Source organism: Girardinichthys multiradiatus, chromosome 21 (assembly GCF_021462225.1).
Source record: "Girardinichthys multiradiatus isolate DD_20200921_A chromosome 21, DD_fGirMul_XY1, whole genome shotgun sequence".
NCBI classification, from domain to species: Eukaryota; Metazoa; Chordata; class Actinopteri; order Cyprinodontiformes; family Goodeidae; genus Girardinichthys; species Girardinichthys multiradiatus.
Genome location: NC_061813.1, coordinates 7,619,836 through 7,642,695, shown reverse-complemented (window position 1 = coordinate 7,642,695; position 22,860 = coordinate 7,619,836). Strand labels below are relative to the sequence as shown.

At 42.1% G+C, this 22,860-nt stretch overlaps 1 protein-coding gene across 1 annotated transcript; it reads right to left on the bottom strand.

Moving 5' to 3' along the window:
* Positions 1 to 15: 15 nt before the first annotated feature.
* zcchc2 (zinc finger, CCHC domain containing 2) lies at positions 16 to 21,409 on the bottom strand. The gene is made up of 15 exons (XM_047350439.1): positions 21,335 to 21,409; positions 20,437 to 21,242; positions 17,359 to 17,479; positions 17,160 to 17,230; positions 15,278 to 15,349; positions 15,017 to 15,117; positions 13,478 to 13,581; positions 13,034 to 13,096; positions 11,810 to 11,864; positions 11,581 to 11,704; positions 10,932 to 10,999; positions 9,584 to 9,669; positions 9,061 to 9,177; positions 6,946 to 8,514; positions 16 to 2,818 (listed from the first exon to the last, which is right to left on the bottom strand). The coding sequence occupies exons 2-15, from the start codon at positions 21,220 to 21,222 to the stop codon at positions 2,757 to 2,759; spliced, it is 3,399 nt and encodes a 1,132-aa protein (XP_047206395.1). The 5' UTR covers positions 21,223 to 21,242; positions 21,335 to 21,409; the 3' UTR covers positions 16 to 2,756.
* Positions 21,410 to 22,860: the final 1,451 nt, after the last annotated feature.

Below are 22,860 nucleotides of genomic sequence, written 5' to 3'. Positions count from 1 at the left end.
AAAGTCATCAAGAACTTCCATTTCTGCATTTATTGCTTATAATTAAAGAAACAGATCAACAATTTGCATAAAATCCAAATTCCACTCTAGAAATATATTTGACCTTTCCAGTACATAGATATCAAAGTACAGTAAACATAATGGCTGGGGGTGGCAGCAGAGCGACCCCTTGTGGATGTACAGTACAGCATTGTTCAAATGGATCAACAAAACAAATCTTTGTTGTTTGGTGCTTCCTCAGTATGTACACTGGACTTCCTTCTTCATCCACACCGGCAGTCTGGTGCTCCGCCTCTGTTCACTGCTTCTGATCTGAAGCCCAATACGATCTTCAAATCAAGAACGGTGAGAAAAACTTCATTCTGAACTTAACTTGTGGTGGAAAACTGGAGACAGATCAGTAGCAGGAAGGAGAGGATGTCATTTCTGAACAGGAATATATTAGAGATGAGTTTCCACCACTGGAAGCTCCTGGCAGTCACTTTCAGGAATAACGCGTGAATGCATAGATCATTTGCAGTGACAGGAGGCTGACAAATATACACACAAAATAAAACCAAGCAGCACGTCGACAAAGCCCTGAAAATAACCAGCAAGTAGCCTGAGGAAGAAACCTGCTCCACAGAAATCTGCAGGCTGGGAACTTGTTACACATGGAACCCTAAACATGTTCAGTGCTACGAACATGATGGAGAATAAAGAAAACAAGCAGTCTAGAAAGCCTGGAGTAAAATATTTGAACCTATGCTCATTCAGAGATTTCTCACAGCTCTGTAGCTCTTAGTGGCCACTTAGTTCACAATCAGACAGACATGACAAATTCAAACAGCTTCTTACTTTAAATGGGAAAAGAAAATCAAGTAAATTCTAGAGATGCACCAATCAGAGAGGTTTGGCTGGTTTCAGACCTCAGGTTTTAGGCAGCTGTGGGCGTTCCTGTGTTGAGTGGTCATTTATGCCAGGAAAAGGCAACTTTGCAGCTGCCGTTTTCACCAAACGTCACCAAGGTGGGGACAAACTGATGGATCATTTCCTGCCTTTAAACAAGTCGGTTACAAAACAAAAGTCTGAAGTAGTGAAGAAAGGAGCAGAAGCTGCTGCTGAAGTCTAGTTATGTGGCAGCGGCCTGAATGACCAGCCAACATGCCTCCGTAGAGTTTTCCTTTCTAGGATCTTCTTCCATCTCTTGTCCTTCAGTTTTAAACACTTCACCAACACTGAAACGTGCCAACTTTCACTCCTCCAGAACAGAGTTGGGCTTAGTGCAACCTTATAGTGCTTAGTTATGGTGTATTCACTCATCCAGTTCTGATCAAATGCTAACACCTCAGTGCATCTCTAGTAATACTACTTTGAACTATTTAACACTTTGGAGCTCCATGTTCTAATACCTTCCAAAAAATAAATAAAACCCAACACATTAAAGATGCCACTGCTTCAAATCAAAGTCAGTTTGAAAGATTTTCAAGTTTATCAACATATAATCAAGTGTCAGTTAACAAGTCTGGTATACAGGAAAGAAAGTACAACAAATGAAGATTAAACTCCATCCTGGGACGGTGTTCCCTCAGTGCGCTAATTTCATTAGAAGGCAGCCTCCAACCAAGACATTTCATTAGTGTCTCTTCAAGAGGTGAGAGGAAACCCAATGCTAGAGTTCTGTTTCATCCTCGACAGTAAATACATTCAGCTGCGGAGACCTTCTCCTTGGATCGCGCAGCTTTCCAGGATGTGCTTCTCATCTTCCAGTGAAGTCTTTTAAGGAAACTGGCAGGATTATTAGAGGTCCAGTCTTTAAACTGCCACTTTTATCGCAGATAAAACATCTGCAGGGTTTGTGTCATTTTTCTGTATTTTAGTGCTACCCGACACATCGAGCTTCTGCTTTGTTACCAAATGTTAAAAACATGTCTGACAAGGTGGAATCGGGGGCAGGAGGTCGTTCTTTAGATTGATTTAAAACCGAGTGCCAACTAAAATATCACATATATAAAAAAACCTATTAAAGCAAATCTTTATCTCTTGTGGATCTGAGGCTAAATGAAAGACCCCAACATGAATGCGGTTGTGGTGCTCGTGTTCTTGCGTTGCGTGAATCAAGTTCAAGAATCCAAATCAAACATAAATGAGATTCCTGCTTTGATTTAAAACACATCAGAAGCAGCAGTTACCTTCTAGCCCAAACATCCATGAAATTCCTTAAATATACAGATTCCTAAGTTTAAAGGTGTACATTCAAAACTGTGCCAAGAGCTTAAAATCTATTCTGCTTACATGACTTTTCTTCTACCAGTTAATGATCTCAGGAAACTGTTGTACAATTCTTCCAAACAAAACCCAAAATCAACACAAACCATGACAAGAAAGCATAAATAGACTTAAGAAATAAGTGGATAAGAACATTTAAGTAAAGACTCGGGTCTTCTTTTTTAACAACAAAAAAAAAAAAAGACATATAGGAACCAAATAAAAATCTTTCTATGAAGTAATAATTTAATCTTTTCCAACCCTCAGTGCAAAAACATCCAAAGAAACTGAAAGGGAAGGGACTGGGAGTCACATGACTGTTGGTATGTGTGGGATGGTGGGTCAGGCACATGTACTGAGGCTTTGTCCGCTGAGCCCTTGGCAGGTCGCTTTCTGGGTTTGAATGGTACCCAGACGCTTTGGTGCGCTACGGTACCTGGGAACAACAGAAGCCTGTCGTGGTCAGAACGTCAAGAGGAACTCATCTTCACCTTCCTTCTTCTTCCTCTTCAGTCAGCATTGTCAAGTGGTTCTGAAATGTTGGATGCTGCATACTTTAACCTGAAGCCACCTGCGTGTGAGAAAACACAAGACATCATGTACAGAACCCCACAAAAGTATTGACACCCCTTGAAACCTTTTCACATTACAACCACAGACCTCAACGTATAATATTTAGACTGTATATTATAGACTAAAACAAAGTATATTATTGTGAAGTTGAAGAAAAATGGTTCCTGGTTTTCAAAAATGTTTTACAAATACATTTCTGAAAAGTGTGGCATGCATTTGTATTCAGCCCTTTTTAAACCTAAATAAAATCCTGTGCAAACAGAAACTTTAGATGTCATGAGTCTGTGAGTTAATCTAAGTATAACTAGCTGGTCTTAGAGGTTTGTTAGAGAACATCAGTGAACAAACAGCATCATAAGGACCAAGGGACCCAGCAGACAGGTCCAGGAGAACATTGAGGAGAGGTTTAATCCAACGTTCAGGCAGGAGAATCTGTTGACAGGACAACTATTATTCCTGCACTCCACTGAGCTGGCCTTCTAGGTGGAATGCTAAAGAGAAACCAATGTACAAAAAAAAAGTCCCATTTCAAGCTTGCCTCAAGGCATGTAGGGAACACAGCAAACGTAAGGAACCCAACAGCTACTGACCTCAGGTACCGGACTGATTTTGCCCATTGGGTATAACTACAGGTCCTTCTCAAAAAATTAGCATATTGTGATAAAGTTCATTATTTTCTATAATGTAATGATGAAAATTTAACATTCATATATTTTAGATTCATTGCACACTAACTGAAATATTTCAGGTCTTTTATTGTCTTAATACGGATGATTGTGGCATACAGCTCATGAAAACCCAAAATTCCTATCTCACAAAATTAGCATATTTCATCCGACCAATAAAAGAAAAGTGTTTTTAATACAAAAAACGTCAACCTTCAAATAATCATGTACAGTTATGCACTCAATACTTGGTCGGGAATCCTTTTGCAGAAATGACTGCTTCAATGCGGCGTGGCATGGAGGCAATCAGCCTGTGGCACTGCTGAGGTCTTATGGAGGCCCAGGATGCTTCGATAGCGGCCTTTAGCTCATCCAGAGTGTTGGGTCTTGAGTCTCTCATCGTTCTCTTCACAATATCCCACAGATTCTCTATGGGGTTCAGGTCAGGAGAGTTGGCAGGCCAATTGAGCACAGTGATACCATGGTCAGTAAACCATTTACCAGTGGTTTTGGCAATGTGAGCAGGTGCCAGGTCGTGCTGAAAAATGAAATCTTCATCTCCATAAAGCTTTTCAGCAGATGGAAGCATGAAGTGCTCCAAAATCTCCTGATAGCTAGCTGCATTGACCCTGCCCTTGATAAAACACAGTGGACCAACACCAGCAGCTGACACGGCACCCCAGACCATCACTGACTGTGGGTACTTGACACTGGACTTCTGGCATTTTGGCATTTCCTTCTCCCCAGTCTTCCTCCAGACTCTGGCACCTTGATTTCCGAATGACATGCAGAATTTGCTTTCATCCGAAAAAAGTACTTTGGACCACTGAGCACCAGTCCAGTGCTGCTTCTCTGTATCCCAGGTCAGGCGCTTCTGCCGCTGTTTCTGGTTCAAAAGTGGCTTGACCTGGGGAATGCGGCACCTGTAGCCCATTTCTTGCACACGCCTGTGCACGGTGGCTCTGGATGTTTCTACTCCAGACTCAGTCCACTGCTTCCGCAGGTCCCCCAAGGTCTGGAATCTGCCCTTCTTCACAATCTTCCTCAGGGTCCGGTCACCTCTTCTCATTGTGCAGCGTTTTCTGCCACACTTTTTCCTTCCCACAGACTTCCCACTGAGGTGCCTTGATACAGCACTCTGGGAACAGCCTATTCGTTCAGAAATTTCTTTCTGTGTCTTACCCTCTTGCTTGAGGGTGTCAATAGTGGCCTTCTGGACAGCAGTCAGGTCGGCAGTCTTACCCATGATTGGGGTTTTGAGTGATGAACCAGGCTGGGAGTTTTAAAGGCCTCAGGAATCTTTTGCAGGTGTTTAGAGTTAACTCGTTGATTCAGATGATTAGGTTCATAGCTCGTTTAGAGACCCTTTTAATGATATGCTAATTTTATGAGATAGGAATTTTGGGTTTTCATGAGCTGTATGCCAAAATCATCCATATTAAGACAATAAAAGACCTGAAATATTTCAGTTAGTGTGCAATGAATCTAAAATATATGAATGTTAAAGTTTCATCATGACATTATGGAAAATAATGAACTTTATCACAATATGCTAATATTTTGAGAAGGACCTGTAAACCTCCTTGTTGATGGTAGAAGCCTGAACTCAGTGTGCAGGATGCCGAGGGTCTTTAAGGATCCATGTTGCCTCTTAGTGACTCTTGTTCTGAAAATCTGATTAAAGTCTCTTAAATCAGCACCAACAACCTTAGTACAGACATGAACCACGCTCATTAGTTACCACGCTCATTAGTTACCACGCTCATTAGTTACCACGCTCTGGTTACCAAACCAGCACACCATTCCTAAAGTTAAAACAGATTCAATAAAAGAAAAAATAAAACGAAAGGCATTGATCAACATTAAAACCCTTCAATTTTCCCAAAACGAACAGCTTCTGGTTGGGTTTCTAACAGATGACATCAGTGTTAGCCTGAAAAGTTAGCTTATTGTCCAGAAAGGTTTTATACTGGCTGACAATCTCTACCATTGTACCATTGATGAATGTTAGGACAGTTTCTTTTAAAATCAATCAGCATCTCTTTTATTTTCAAAACACTGAGCTTCAAGTATGAGTTGGTGAACAGCAAGGATGCTAACCCTAACCCCTGAGGAGAGCCAGCTGAGCACATTGGTGGCTTAGAACGAGTGTTGTTGACGCGTGTTCTCTGTGACCTCTTCGTCAACACGTCCACCAGCCAGCAAATGGTTCCAAAGTCAAATACAGAGAGATCAGCCAGTCTGCGGGTCAGGATGAGGGGCTGAACAACACAGACGAGCATGTGTTTTCATGCCCTCTAGATGCCCAACAACATTCAACAATGTAGCAATGGCATCCTCCACCCCTTTAAGCAAATTAAATGGGTCGATTTTGCACTGCACCATCTGCAGTAGTTCCGTCTTCACCATCTGTTCAAGTGATTTCACCACTAACAATGTAAATGCCACCGGACGATAATCATTCAGGGCTTTTAGGGAGGTAACCTTGGCTACAGCTGTAACAATAGATTCCTTTTATATTGCAGGGACTATTTTCAGTGACAAGGAACACTGAAAGATGAATGTAATCATGCCGCACAAGAAAGAAGCGCAATTCTTAGTAATATGATCCATGACATATGTTCAAACGTTTTCCTATCTACTAACTCCTCAATCCAGGTCTGACTACCTTCTGAATGAGTCCAGTATTATACCAAGTTATCTGTAAAGTCACCTGAATCAATGCTTGCATTAAACGGGTTTAGCTCTTCTGCAACAACATGATCAGACTTATCGACCTTTTTGTTTATCCTGAATCCCAACCATGGATTTGATTCCTCTCCAGGTACTGTGACAATTACCACCTCTAAGTTCATCCTGAACTTTAACTCTGTATCTTATTTAGGAACTCTTTATTTCACAGATGTTTGTGCAACCAAGGCAGCCTTAAGAGCCTTACTGACCCAAGGCTTGTAGGGATGTAGCTAAATACAGAGCAATCCTGGTAGGAAACCTGTTAGGATCAGCTGGAGACTTGAGACTGGGGCAGAGGTTCACCTTCCAGCAGGACAACACTAACAAATGGTTAAGATCAAAGCACATGTTTCAGAACGGCCCAGTCAAAGTCAAAGACTTGAACGACAATGCGATGTTCATACATTCTCTATCCGCTCTGACTGAGCATCAGCTATTTTTCAAAGAAAAATGTGGAAGATTCTCAGCCTCTTGGTGCTTAAAGACATACAGCAAAACGCTTAGAGCTGCAACTGCTGAACCCAAACATGCCTCACTTTTTCTTATTTGGGAAAAAGTTTAAAAACCATGAATATTTGTTCCTTTCAGTTCACAATTATGCACCACTTTGTGTTGGTCTGTTACATAAAACCCATTGAAATGTGAGGATGAAACCAGACAGAATGTGAAATGTGTGAACACTGTTACAGATTACTGTGTGAAAACATGCGGTGTTCTTCCTACTTACCTTGCTGCAAGGAGTCCACGGTGGACTGGTTGCAGTCCTGAGCAAAGTGGCCGTTTATACCACAGTTGTAACAGGAAACTGTGCCGTTTTTTTTGTTGATCCCGCCTCCCCCCAGGGCAGCAGCAGGCAGCATACCCAAATGACTGGGGTATATATGCTGGTAGACACGCTGGAACGACGCTGCCGGCGCCATCTGCTGCTGGAGGCCGTAGTTTGCGGCTGCCACCGGGGCCTGGCTGCTCATTATGTGAGACGCCACCTCCGCCTGGCTGTGAGGGTGAAGGTATGGGGATGGGTGCACCTGGGGTGGAGCCGTGGGGAAGAAAGAGGGGAGGGTGGGTGGACCGTTGGCCTGGTGAGGAGCTTGGGGCTGGGTGAGGTAGAGGAGAGACTGAGGAACACTGAACATCTGGCGGGCTACTGCAGCCACGGGGTGGGCGAAGTAAAAGGAGGGCTGACATCCAGAAGAGTTTCCTACTGTGTTGCTGCTGCCTCGACTGCCACAGTTGTTATGACAACCGCAGGTCCCGCATCCCACAGGCTGCTGCTGCTGGAGGGGTGGTGTTTGCTGCTGAGGGGGCATTTGTTGCTGCTGGGTTTGCTGAACAGTTATGTGGTTGCCAGGGGCAACAGGGGCGCTTCCACAGGAAGCACTGGTGTTGCTGTATGATGTAGAGTCGGTATGGGCTGTGTTGTGACTAAGTGCTGGGCTAAGGCTCGGGGCAGGTCCCGGTGAGTTTGAGGGCACAGTTGGAGGAACAACTGCTGGTACGTGTGCTGCTGATGGAGCTACTCCAGGGGCCACAGAGGCCCCCAGAGCAGGCATAACAGAGGTGGGTACAGGGGCCAGAGTGTACGGAGAAGGTATTCCAGACGGTAAGGTTAGGCCATGGAGCTTGGTGTGAGGAGTCTCCATGTGTGGTAGAGAGGAAGGTAGGCTCGGATTCACACTGGCTGGGTCCTGGCAGGGCAGAAGAGAAGAGGAGTACAGTGTTGACCCTGGAGACATGGAACCCAGAGCTCTTAGAGGGGCCTGGTGTGAGTGGCAGGGTTGCGGTGCCACAGCACCAGAATCACTACCTGGGCATCCCTCAGCACCACCCTGGCAGTGGGGCAAAGCTGTTTTAAACCTTTGAACCAGAGGCTGCACACCAGCATTCATAGAAGAGTGAAGAGCAAGAGGTGGAATCCCAAAGGTTGTGAGCACATCCCTCTTTTCTGGATCTCCGATGATTCCGGGGCCTTGGATGGCTGGAGGCACTGCAGACATCGGCATCATCAGGGTCCCTGCCGGGGGCTTCCCATCAGGAGTGATGTTTTGGCTAGGAGTGGAAATCAGTGGAAGCCCGGGGTCGGCAGCACCATTTGGGAGCACACAGGCCAGAGAATGCATGTAGGGGAGTGGGGGGAACTCCGTGCTGGCTTCTGGGAGGGGCTGCTCTATCCGAGGCTTGTGGTGGTTGGAAGACAGAGGATGAACCGAGGAGACATCTGCTGGATCCGTCTGCTGTGTGAAGAACATGTCAGGGGCCCTGCCCTTACTGTAGTCATCAGAGTGGCTGTCTGTGTCTGAGAGAGACGGACATACAGGCGCATCACAATACATCTCCACAAAATATCACTGAAAGAGAAATTCCTTTCAGTGATTCATTCAAAAGTCAAACCTATATAAAGATTCACACAGAGTGATATATTTCAAGTATCTAGTTGTGTTAGGTTTGATGACTATGGCTTCCAGCTAATGAAACCATAAAATTCACATTACGTTTATTACCAAAAGGTACACAAGTCATCAACAATCCTACAGGGAGTCCAAACCACAAAAAGTATTTGCGTAAAAAGCTAGCTGTTCAGAGCACTATATCCGAGTATATTAAAGGAAAGTTGAGCGGAAGGAAAAAAGCAACACCGCTTCAAGAGTTTGGGGGAGATTCACAAGGTGTGGCCACACAGCTGTGGGCTATAATGGTGGTGTTAATAACTCAATTGGTTTCACTTTGTACTGTTTTTTTTACTGATACTCAAATGTATTAGGATCCACCTTTCCAAGCTAAACAATTGTTTTGCACCATCCTGGTTTATAATGGACTGTGTTGGTATGTGTGAGTGTTTCACCTTTGTTGTTGTCGTCGTCACTTTCCAGACTCTCACGTCTTTGGTACTGAGGGCTGGACGGAGAGCTGCAGCTTTCAGATGAGCTTTCACCAAACATATCAGGTTGTGAAGATCCAACTGAAACAACATCACTGAGTCACTCTGCTGAGCTACAATATTTCAGAACAGACTTTTTTCTTCTCATATTTATGAAGCAGAGGAGGCTGAACAACCAATAGGTGCCTCATAGGTTAGACATGACGTTCTTAATGTCCTGCTGTCATACTTAAAATAGATTCCTTTAAGGTTATAAGGAAAACGCTCAGCATTTAAGATTAGAATCAGAATTTAAGTATGATTAGATCAGTGCACATTGGCACGGTCAACACCAGAACCTGTAGGTAAAATACCCAAAATGACATCAGCACTTTCTCCTCTCACACTTGTTCATGTGTTTCATTCATTCGATTCATTTCAATTCAAAAATACTTTATTAATCCCAAAGGGAAATTAAATAATAATAATAATTCAGGCATCCTCTTACCTTTCCTCTTCGGTGACAAGGCTGGTAACAAACTACCATTAGTCATAAAGGCAGCAGCTCCTGTACCCTTTACAGTCACCTTGTCCCTGCAGACAGATACGAGGGACAAATGATCACATAACATCAGCTGCACCCGGAAACAAGTCAGCACCGTAGGATGTGATTGAGAGGTCGTTACATTGAAAACAGGGATTTGAGTGACTCCTTTAAAGCCACTTTTTGATCCACAGGTAAATATGTGTTCAGACTTTTTAAAGGATATTTATGAAAACAAAACCTAGAAAACTCTAGAACATTAGAGCAGAGATGAGTTTTGTGAAAGATTTCTGGTCTGTGCTTTTTCCAAAGCTTTGATGCGCCGCTAGCAGTTTTCGCTGATTTCAATGTCGCCCAAGAACTGTCATAAAGGTACAGGATTAAAAACACTTTTCCAGCCTTCGTTTTACAGTGGCGGAACTACATGAAGATTTGATATTTTATACTTCATTTTATGGAAAATATGTCAGTCAGTCATTTTCTACCAGTTCTTCCATAGTGGGTCGCAGGGAAGCTGGTGCCTCTCTCCAGCAGTCTATGGGCGGGAGGCGGGGTACACCCAGGACGGGTCGCCAGTCCAACGCAGGGCAACACGCACCAAAATATGTACATAAAGATTTTTTGTATGAACATACTGTGGCTCTGTTCTGCACCTTTTAAATAAAAATATTAATCTTAATACAGATCATTTAGCTTTAGTTGTAAATTTCACCCTCACATGCCAGGTTTCACAAAAATGTATATATTTAACACTATATTAGCGATAAAAAAGCTTGTTCTTCAAAATACACACATTTTCAAAAACGGATCAGTTGAACGGCTCTTTGAAGTCAAGGGATCATAAGTCCCATCACTAGGTGGCAGCAAACACACAGCAGGTAAAAAAAACAGCATGTCAGATCAAGAGTAGAAGGAAAACACTTATGATGCTTAATTTTTAGAAAACATAGTGCAGAGATCTACCATCTTTCCCCCCATTTAGATAACCAATTAATCAGGAATCTTCAGGATAAAAAATGCATTAATACTCTGATGAAAAACCCTTTTATTTTGTGGCTTCCTGTTTTTTTCCCCATGTTCCGATTAGACAGATGACATTATCACCCCTTTAAAACTGAATTAAAAGTGCATATCTCTGAGAAGAGCTGAGACATAAACGGTAGGATTGAGTCCACGAGGCTCGTGTTCACAGACATGAGGAGGTATGTTACGGCCTTCAGAGGGCTCCTCTAGTGCTGTAATAATTGCAAATGAACAAGAGTTGCAATGTGTCAGTCTGTGTTGTACCTTTTCCCTTTTCCACAGAACTCACCGGTCTACAGGCAAAAATCTGCTCTTGCTTTTAGAGGTTGGCTGGTTTCTCCTGTCGGGATCCAGGTGCTGGAAGGAAGATCAGAAGTCAGTGGTATACAAAGGTGGAATAATAAGAAGGTTCTTCAAATAAGAAATGTAAAGAACTACAGTAAAGTTCCTGAGAAACTACAGGTTGGTGAAATAGATTTGACAGAAAGGAAATGTTGTCATGACACCCAGACAACAAACGAGTGTGGAGCAGCGTCCAGCAGCTCCATTGTGGCAGTGACAGAGAAGATGTGCTCTCTCATCCCATTCACACATGCTGCTGTGTCATTCTTAGCTTTACCAAACCACTCCACATCGCTGCAGCCTGCAATCATTAACCTGTTTTCATGGAACTGTGCTAACAGCTCAGCAAATCATCACCAGACTGCTGCTCCGTGAAGTCCTGATAATATGTAACGGCGGGGTAATAAGGAAGCACACATTTACAGGCTGAACTGAGACAGATTTAGACTTTCACTGACAGATATAGCTCACCAGCTTCTATTCCTCCACTTACTGTGAAAATGAAAATAAAACACTGCTGTTGGTATATTATCCACCCACTGAGGCTTGATGGCAGCAGGAAAGAGTAGCCTACAGTAACAGGAATGTGTTCCTACCTGTTCCATGTCTTGGCTGCTCCTCGGGGCGCTGCTCTTCTTCCTTCTGTCTGTGGGTCCGTTGAGCTCTGCTGCATGGCCCCCCTTCCAAGTGTCGCCCTGGGGGCTTTTGGCCCGCGACAATCTGGCAGAGAAGATGATTCACTATGTGCTGTGATGATGGTGCTCATACCACACTAATGCAAATGTTAAAAAGGGACACAGATGAGTGTGAAGGTAGTCTACTCACAGCTGACATGGACTCTTGGATGTGTGTTTCTTCTTGTGTCCCTGAACATAGGACTCTGGTGGAAAGAAGATGATCAACTAGATCAACATTCAGAAGATGTTTTTCTTCAAACTACACTATCAAAATATTCATACAGGTTATGTTTTTCCTTCCTGTCACAATCCTTGACTATTTTGTGTGTATTTTAGAGTTGCAGGAAGAAAGCCATGCATGTGGAAGAAGGTTCTCCAGTCAGAGGACACAGAAATGTACGTTTTTAGCCTTCACACCTGGGAAACAAACACCAGCGTAAGTTGAAACACATTGGTGGCAGCATCATACTGTGGGGATGCTCTTTGTTTTTAGCAGGTAGTGAAACTGTTCAGCTGATCGAAAGATAACCGGTTAAGTGGCTGGACCTAAGGCTCAGGTGGAGGTTTACCTTGCAGCTGGACAACCACCCTAGACACACCTTCAAGCTACAACCGATTGGTTTAGATTAAAGCACCTTCCAGTGTTAGGATGACCCAGTTAAAGTCCAGAACTAAATTAGCCTGAGAGTATGCGGCAAAACCATTTTGGGTTTCCTTCCGCTTCAGTTATGCACTAGTCTCTGTTGGATTGTCACAGAAAATCCAAATAAAAACACTTAGATGTTTGTGGTTGTAGCATGAAAAAGTTCAAGAGCTGAATAGTTTAGCAAGGCACTGCAATGATTGTTAGATCCAACAGAAACGTCAGCTCTACCTTTTAAAACAGCTCTGTGTGACAAAGTCCTTTTTCTTTAGAGCGAAAGCCAAAAATCACAATTAAAAGTGAGCAACTTTCACTTGTGATTAGCGCTAGGGTTAACCGTAACCCTCACCTAATAATCAACAGCAGCACAGATGAGCAACGTGACAAGCAGAGCCGTGTCTGGAGCTGGGGTTACCGTTGGCTGAGCTGACCTTAGAACAGAACCAACAGGAGCAAATATAGCCTTGAAATATGAGGATTTGAGACAGTGTGAGTCTTTCCAAACGACATCCAAAAATAAATACTTTCCTGCGCTCGCTACGAAGCTCAGGCTGCAGCCCTGGTTAGTGGCCTGTTCCTCTGATTAATCTGATTCGATTAAACCAATGAAGCCTCTGAACTGTCCCGCGTGCTTCTGGGAATTTCTTTCCTGCTCTGACTGTTACTGCTGTGCTCATTCGTCAGAAAGAGAAACAATCACTGTGAGAAATGAGTTTGAACTTCTCTCACCTTCATCCTGACTGGAGGCATCAGAGCAGTCTTGGTGGAAGGCTGCTCCAGGCTGGAGGTTGCCTTTTAAAAAACAACAATCAAACATTTCATGATACGTGTAATCTTTGCTCGTGTTCTTATAAGCTGTAAACAGAACTAAATAACATTAAAAGGTTTAAGTGTGACATAAAGAAGTCTGACAGGTGATGGAGTTGCTTGAAAAACAAACATTTTCAGATTTTCTTTACTTGTGGTGAACTTTACAAGATTTCTGACCCAGTTAAATCCTGCACCGCTGAGTCAGGAACAACAATAAGAAAGTTATACGGAAAAAACATTTAAATCAGGCAACAGAAAGACGGGGAAAAAAGGTCTTTTGTGCAGAAGAACTCACAGTTCACTTTTTACCAGAACAATGAGCACTAATTTAAATTGCAACGATCCTCAGAGGTTCCTACTCACATCTACTGCAAGCTGGTCTGGAGGAGTGGGTGGACTCACAGTTGAAGAAGCTGCAGACCTTCCTGGTCTGTCTGAAAAGAGGTGGAGCAGACAGAAACCTTTCCCTACAGGTGGACAGAGAAGGAGGTTCTTATTTCTCTCTGGACTCTGCTGGTTGGAGATTTATTAAAACGACCTTTGAAGAATGATGATGATGGGATGTATGTTCCATCTTAGAACCAAACTTTAAAGGCACCTTTGCATGGGCTCCTAAAGAGACTGAATTTATATATATATAAACACTTTCCTATTCAGCCCAATAGCTCCAAGCTTTCTATTCTAGACACACACACACACACACACACACACACACACACACACACACACGTCGACATCTCAGGGGCTGGAATCCAACCAACAACTTTCAGATTGCAGGATGACTCCTCCACCACAACAAATTAAACTGCAGTTGTCTTTGCAGTATTGACATGCGCATTATTCTAATTGCACTGCTTTACGGTCAAGTATCGGACCTCTCAGATGGACTTTCACCGCCTCCCATAAAGACACTAAAATGATGGAAGTATTTAGAGTGTCGAGCCAAATGTCTGTTAATCCTAATCAGCGCAATATCAGAGTAACATGTTTTCCTCAAACTCAGCAGCTTTAATGTCCATGAATCAAAACAAAGAACTAAATGTTAGAATCTCATATCAGCCACATTACGAGATCCAATCAGAGAGGAAGCAGGGCGGCGTTAACGCCTGGCACTGAAATCCTGAGGAGAACAACCTTTAAACAATGTGAGCTGTGAGGTGCAGGCCGCCAGATAGGTTTCACTTTCCACAGTTTCACTTCACAGTAAATGAAAGTTGTGGACAGCAGATTGTGCCATGGGGGGGAAGGTGAAACTAAGAGTCCTACTACAGGATCCCAGCCAGAACAGCTGTAGGACTGAACCGCGACGCAACCGGCTTTGTGGAGCTGAGGTCAGGGTCCTCTTGCAACTCGGTTACAAGGTCATGTTAACATAACTTTCAGTAACTTTAATAGTTTGTAGGATGCCGAACATGTAACACTGCATGTGTTACTGAATATTCCTGTCAGGTTACAACACCGTTCAGAACAATCTACTGGATGTTGGGGACTCAATAACCCTTTAGTGAGCTGATATATGTCCAGTTATGAAATCTCTCTATGATATCCAAATATGTAACCATATGTGGACACATATTCACCTAATTTAGTAACAAAATAATCAGAAACTTCTTTTTAAGCCTGTTGTCAGATCAGTTTTATAACGCTTCTACTGCAGTCTGGGCTCCAACTGTAGCTGTAAAATCTGGACTTTTTTCCCCCAAAGCACATTGGATGACTAATCCAATGATGAAGAAGCATCAGATGAAGCACAAAACAACCGTTTCCATGTGAACGAGGACAGGGCCTGAAGCTGAAAGCCTGAGTTAACAAAGTAACATCAGAAATGCCATGATAGTTCCAGGTAAAGTTGTTAAACTATTTTGTCTTTGTGCAGTGAGTGGAAGGTTAGTTAGAAAATACCTGAGGTTCTTCTCCACCTCCCTGCTCTCATACTGGTCCCCCTGGCTCAGAAGTCTTAGAATGCTTTTCTCAAAAGACTCCGTGCACTGATCCTTTGGAAGCTGGACAGAAATATAACATGTATTATCGTTGAGTCTGCTTGATCTGCTTTAGCCATGTTCAAAGTCATAATGGATTCACTTCAAAAAACTTTAGAACTTCTCTGCTGACGCACAGAGCCCAGACAATTCATTCAGCCAGCCTTTTTACTATGGTGCGTACCTTAAGAAGGAAGTTCTCCAGCTCCTGATGGGTTTTGGTCACACAGCTGGAAGAAGAGTCCGACCACTTCACCTGAAACCCAGCGGACAGCAGCTCATCATCAAACAAAAATCACACCCAAAGAATCTCTGATAGCAACTTTTAAAGGACCCAGTTACCATCAGTCCGTCACAAACAGAACACAAACAGTTCTACAGCAGAAGAAAGAACCGATTAAAGTTCTATAGTTCATAGAGAGTCTTCCATGTTAAGCATTAATGCTCTCGTTTTAAATGCAGTACCAAATGTAAACACAGGAACACTGTCAGGTAAAAGAAAAACAACCATAAACATCTGCATGAAGGTTACAAATAAATCAGACAACATTCCTGCTGAGATATGGTGACGATTTATTTGTCTTGGCTTATTAGTTTAGGAAGATAGTGCTCTTCATTCTAAGGCAAGACGTCTTATCATCCTGAACTATGACTTCATCACTAAACCTACGTCCCAATAAGAAAAGAGAGAAAACATCCACCCGAGTATTCACAGACCACGATCTTTTACCGCATCCGATGCTACTGCTGAAATGTAATATAGGTTTAATTGGACCTGAGCCAGACTGGAGTAGCTTTATCTCACGGTCCAACGTGGACTGGTGGTTCATCTCTGAGATCATTGCTGGTTCTGTGTAGCTTTTAATGACACTTTATATTGTATTGGCAGCAGTGGCCAGTAAAATGTAATTGAGGAAAGAGACCACAACTGGGGAAGCACTGATTGCAGTTTTCGGGCCGATCAGTGATCTTTCCAAAGCCTGACCTGCCGATTCCGACTGATACTGATTTTTTATTTACCGACACTGTCAAGTGTTATAAGATCACAATTCATCCTCAATGTTCCAATCTTATTTTAATGAAAAACATTGAACAATACCAGTGAAACAATCCAAACTTCTTTTAACTGCACATGAAGTAGTGCATTCAAATATAAACGAAACTTTTAGGGCATTGCTGCCCAAACTACTAAATTAAAGAAATCAGTTGAATTTTCACATTTTCAAACCTTTGTGGAGGTAGATCAGATCAGCGAATACAATCGGTTTTACTTGCAAGTATCAGCAGATCACCCAAAATAAAGGAAATCGGGGCCGATAGACCAGTGCACCCCTAACTAGGACTGGGCGATATGATCTAAAATGAATACCATGATATATTGAACAGTTCACCTCGGTAGCGATAAATGAACGATAACACAGCCGGACCTGCCACCGCATGATTTTGTTCAACATTGTCCTTGCTGAACCCACTTTCTTTGGGAATGAGCTGCTGCTCTCCCCCCTCGACCGCCGCTTCAATATTGGAAATTTCCACCATTTTCTCAACGTCTCCGTCTCTTTCACTTCTTGTTGCAGACTCAATGGGTTGGAGTCACGTGACTACAGACTGTACACAGCATAGCGTCTTGAAAGGGACATTAGCATAGCCGACAAAAATGACTTTTCTTTTCATTTTTTAAAGTACCGACAATGTTGTTGTAAATTTTGGTGTCTGTACATTTTGGGTTTATCGCCCAGCCCAGCCCTTACCCACAACTCATCATTGGACTGCAGAAGGATATGAAAAAACAAAAAACACTAGAAACACAGGAGTGAGCCGCTGTCTAACCCAGTGCTATTTCAATCAGGACATTCCAAGCTACCCAATACTGATTTCAGGGCTGAAATGAAATCCAAGGAACATTAGTGTCTGTACTCACAAACACTAATTTTTCTCTGTGTTAAAGTCGCTTTCTCAGGATTAGGAATTAATATCTAAGTGAAGGTTAAGTTTAAATGATGACTGAAGTTCAGACTGTAAGGGGTTATAGCATGCTCTCTGTAATGTTGGGTGCCATTACTCACCTCAAAGCTGTATTCCTTATCTGTTCCTGTCCTAGAGACCCCCCTGAGCACAATCCCCTCAATATGCACAGCTGCAAAAATACACAAAATATTATTTCTTCTCTTACATATATTTAGAAAGTTATTAAAGAATTATAACACCAAAACGTAGAGGCATGCATCACATTGTGTCCACATCCATCTTTCCTGTTTGGTTTACCTTCTCTTTGTGCTGCCCAGTGGCTGGAGCGGCGGCTCTGGCAAGGAGGATGGGAAGCTGTGCATTCTCCGAACTCCTGCACTGAAGAGTTCAGGTAGTCCCCCTGCTGAGCCACCAGCTCCTGGAAGACAACATTCACACCAGATTAGTTACTGGATCGCCTAAAGGCCTTCAGCTGCATTTCCATGCAACTGATCACAGATAAAAGCCGTACAGATAGAAATACTCCCAAAGAAGTACTGAAAGTGTTTGTTTTGAGGAAGGGAATACTGGCTCGGGATTCAAATGTACTACTGACTGGGCCTGATTGGTGATTGGATGGTTAAAAACTACAAATTCTATCTGTTTTCCAGTCAGTGAATGCATCTAACTCAAGTGTTTACACGTTTCAACAACCCTCTTTGGTGTGAAAGTTGTTGCTGAGTATGACCAACTCAGGGTCTTTTTTTTTTTTTTTCAGAGAAAGAGTTTCAAATATTGTCAAACGAAAAACAAAAGGCGAGAGAAACTTCCAAAAATGAAACGTATTGCTACAGAGGCAACTCAGTTGGGCTGAGTGATACCTGCTTTATTACTGCCCAATAACGTGATGACAATGTCAACTGCCATTAACCCACACATTTCCACTGCTCCTTCTTTTCCAACACCGTCGTGTCGCTACCACCTTCCCTGAGCTTCAGTTCATTGATCACTCAGCTAAAGATCAAGTTTAGAGATAAAAGACTGAGAATCCATTTAATTGGTCAGAAACATTTGTGGTAAGCAATTTTTGACTGAAAGGGAAATTAAGTCAAATATTTAGTTACAATGAACACATAATTGATTTGCTATTAACGCATAATAGCAAATTAACAGGAATTTCTCTTCTCAAACATTAAGTAGCACACAGGCTGAAGTCATGCAGCATCACTGACTTTAAATGACATTTCTGGTGTCTGGATCTAATCTGAGCATCAAGTTGTTATTATCTTGACTGCCAGGTCTCTTTTCCTGCCTCAAATAGGTTTTCACGTTGTTATCAATTCCAATTTCTCTTCAGGAACCAAAATCCGAAGGAGACATAAGGACCGTATAATGGTGTCAACCCATCCTGATGTGAGCAGTCGTTTATTATTTAGTTTAGGAGAAGCAACGTCACTTCATGTGCGTGCGAAATGCAGCCGCTGTAAAACTATTGTTTCAACAAGAAGTGGGCAGTTTTTCTGTGAGCCACAGATATTCTTTATCCCTTGTAATCAAATGAAAGGTCCAGACAAAGAATGGAGAGTTAAAGTTCTTACATTTTTTTTTTTTTTACATCCAACCTTATTTTCACAAAAACACAACAGTTTCTTTTTCCTTATGGAAAAATTGAAAAGTTGTGTGTGGAAAAACTAAGTACATCCTCTTATTCAATAACTTGTAGAATAATTTCTGTAGCAAAACTTGAAAGTCGTAGACCCTCGCTGATTCATGAGATTAAGAGGTATAATGTATAGGTGATGTTAATCAAATGCACTGATTAGCCAATCAGTGGGACCCCCTGTATGAATGCAGGAGTTTTGGCAGTTTAGTGCTCTAGAACATGTGTGTGTTAACATGTTAACACAAGACTAAAAAACACATCAGAAATGACAGAAGAGTAGCAGTTGTTGCTGCCTATTAATCTGAGAAAGCATATCAAGACATTTCTAAACGTTAAACTTAATGAGTTTACAGTCAGATAATACAAAAGTAAGCAATATTTAAGATGGTTGCCAAACATCTCAGGATTGGGGTGGACACCCCATCAAATTCACCCCCATGTCGGGCTGTAAAATGCTCAGAATTTCCAAATAACCCAAGAGCTCCATCTCAGACTCTACAGGCCTCTCTGGCATGTTAAATGTTAAAGTTCAGGACAGAACAATCAGGAAAAGACTGAATGATTTCCGACTGAATGGAAGCCAAAACGAAGCCTCATACTTCTAAAAAGAATATGCTGGCACGACTTGGGTTTGTGAAGCAGCATCTGACTGAGCAACAAGACATCAGAAACAATGTTCTTCAGATAGATGCGTTTTCAGTACAGATGTTTAGCGCCATGTCTGGGGTTCCAAAACGTCATGTGAAGGAGCGCCCTGGCAAAGACAAGCACCAACTTAAAGCACCTATCAGGTAGCATCTGTAGTGTGTTTTGTACACTTTAGGTTAGTTTTTATATTATTTTTATTGTGTCTGGATATGATACCTAGACCTGTACATTATTCATCCCATGACTGTATTTGAATCATATTATAGATATTTCCTTCATAAAACAAACAGAAAGCCACAAGCCTTCCAAATCCTGGTTTAAGTCAAGTTTGACACTGCTCTTAATGCTCTTAGACCATTATTACAAATTTTGTTGGACCAAAGCTTCAAAAATAAGCATCCCTTACAGAATAAGGAAACAACGTTCACAAATGATTACCTGGCTATGTTGTGAAAAGACAGAATTTGCCCCTTAAAAAATTTATTCTGTTTTGGCTTTTTTCTACAACTAAAAAATGGACAATCGGGCAAAGATAACATATTCCAATTATGTTTTTAACGTATTAAGGGAAAACAGCTGTCCAAGCCAACCTTAGAGAGGCCTAATCAAAGTCCAGACATAAGTCAGATTGGCATGCCCTTAAATAGGCCATTCACGCTCCAAAATCACTTCTGGCTGAATTAAAGCAATTCTGCAAATTATATATATATGTATGTATGTATAGGTGTGTTTAGTATTTTTATTTAGACTTATTTTTTTGGACTGTGGCACTACTGGTCCAGCTTGAGCTGCTTTCGACTCAAGCAGCTGGCTAACTGTTAGCACTCGGTTAGCATCATTAGCTGTACTAGTATAAACAGCTAATGCTAATGCTAAACTACGACGTTTAAAGAGCCCTTAGCTTCCTTTGTGAATACAGATTTCAGCGCTAGCCCCACCCCGTCTTTCTTAATGAGTTATATAAGTAGGTTTTGTGTTTACAATTTCGGTTTTCATACTTTTAGTTGTTCCTGCTCGGCTCCCACCAAATAAACCAGGAAAGGCAACAAAAAGGCCCAGATATCAGAAAACTGTTTTGTTTTTACCGTCGACTGGGCGTTTATCCTAAGCTGCTTCTGTCGCTTTTCCTCCTCCAAGGCAAGCTCTATTTTGTCCAGTTGTCCTCGGATAACTTCCCGTTGGTGGAAATGGAAAGCTGGGTGTAGAGAGGCCATGGTATAGAGCAACGCCAACTGCTCCAGAGCCCCTGCCGCTGGTTCGTCCCGGTTCTGCTCACACACAAAACCGCCTTGGCACGGTGGAGAGAACGGGTGGAGGTGATGCTGAGGGTCCCTGAAAAGAGGCAGGGAGTAGTCATAGTTTCGATAGGACAAGGCCAAGTCCACGCTACTGAGTATCCGAAAGAGTATTCCAGCACATTCCCTCCTGTCAGAGCCGAGGAGGGACAGGCAGACGATGAGTTTCGACCGAACCACCGGGTCCACCACGTCCGTTAAAACTCCCAAATCGCTTGGGCTATTCGCCCTACACTCAAAGTCCCGTAAAACGTGGTAATCTTTCCTAGCGAGGTCCTCCAAGTATGATCCCAGAAAGCGGAGCTCTAGGGGTTGGCACATATGCAACAGCCCGCACATGAACTCGATTCGCTTGGCGGGGTTCAGATGGTGGCCGAACCACTCGAACACCGTCTCCCTGTCTAGATGCGATGCGTGAACGCGGGGTCTCGGCGGCTCCTGCAGCCTTTCGAACACCGAAGGGGGAGAAACCGCCCTGGGGATGTGCTGCCTCTCGGATGGATCCAGTGAATCGTCCTCCGCGGTCTCGTCGCCTACTTTCTCGCCAGTTTTCATCGGTAACTTCATTTTTAGCATTATCGGCGGTACAGGAGAAACTTCAAAGTGTAAACAAAACAGAAATATGCATTATCACCAAATAACACCGTTAAGTAAGACTAAAATGACTTTGTTTTTACTATTAGCTAACCATCTAACGCGGCCACAGCAGTCCTTTTTTCCTAAGTTGCTTTCTTCTTCGACTCTACATTTCCGGCAGTGTGCTTCTGTCCTGTCAGTACCCTACTGCCACCTGTTGGAATGAAAATACTGCAGGAAGGTTGTCATTGCGGGAGTGCCTTGTAAAACTATTAATGTCATATTAAAACACATTTTGTCACATTGCAACCACAACTTCAAAATCAAAAACTTTTTTACTATTAAAAAAATACACGGTTATCATATGATTCCTGTAATAACATTAAAACAGTAGAACATGTGTTTTATTCGGTTTTATTGTTTCTGCTAAATTGACCGATTCAGCTCAGTAGGTGTCGCTAATGCTAATTTAAGCCTGTTTACCAACCGCCAATTAACAAAGGTTGAAGAATTAGTTCTCAGTTTTGTTTATCCCGTTGATAGCTTTAACTTCGCATATAAAATAAAGGAGAGAATGGCAAAGGTACGATTGACTTTGTAGAGAAGAAAGAATATCTATCAAAACTAATATACAGTTATGACTTGGAAAGCGTAAAACAACTTATTATTTTGGATATGGTTTAATGAAACACTTATTTGAAAGTAAATATTACAAAAATAACTGATACATGTAAAAAAATTGTTTTAAATGTTATTAGGTGTTTGGTTGGGAGTGAGTGTGAAGCCGAGCAGAATGCACTGAAGTCAGTATACACAGATTTAATGAGCCATCAGTTTAATTTCTAAAGAAAACTGGACATACTTTGCATCAAGCATAGAGATGATGTACAGGCGCAATAATGTCAACTGAAATATCAGCATTACAAGTAGAAATGGGAGAAATGCATCTACCGCTGGATTTATTACAAATGCTTTCTACATGCTGGTTTAATCTAACGGGTCATAATGAAAATCATCCATGTCAAGAGGGTTTAAAACCAATGCTGGGAAAAGACGAAGAAGAGGTCAAATTCTTTTGGCTGGAGAGTAGATTATAAAGGATTTTTGAATTATCTCAAATAAACATATGTCATCCGTTCCTCATTCACCAATTCACTGACCTCTATTACCTAACACTGATACTGGTTCTACTCTGATGGATAAATGAAAAGATAAACATTTCAGATCCCTTTACAGTACAAGCATATTTAGATAATAAAGACTATGGGTATATGCTCAAGTTTTCATGGATGCATCAAAAGACTGAAACAACAGGAATAGTGTTTTATTCCTTGCTCTAGAGTTCAGTTTAGAACATAATAAAATAATTATTGCTGGACTCTCGGTATACACAGTAGAGATGTTGGGAATCATCTCAGTGTAAAGATGAATTAAAGATGTCTGTCTGCTAAGAACTTTAATTTTTCTGATTCTAGTTCTTCAGGATATGCATTGAAACATCCAGACAGCAAACCAGACATTTAATCAGAAATTCATCAGTTATTACACAACTTTCCAGCTATGGGATTAATAGTTACTTTTATATAGTTACCTTCACGTATAGCAACAAAAGGAAATGAGCTGGCATGCAGATAAAAT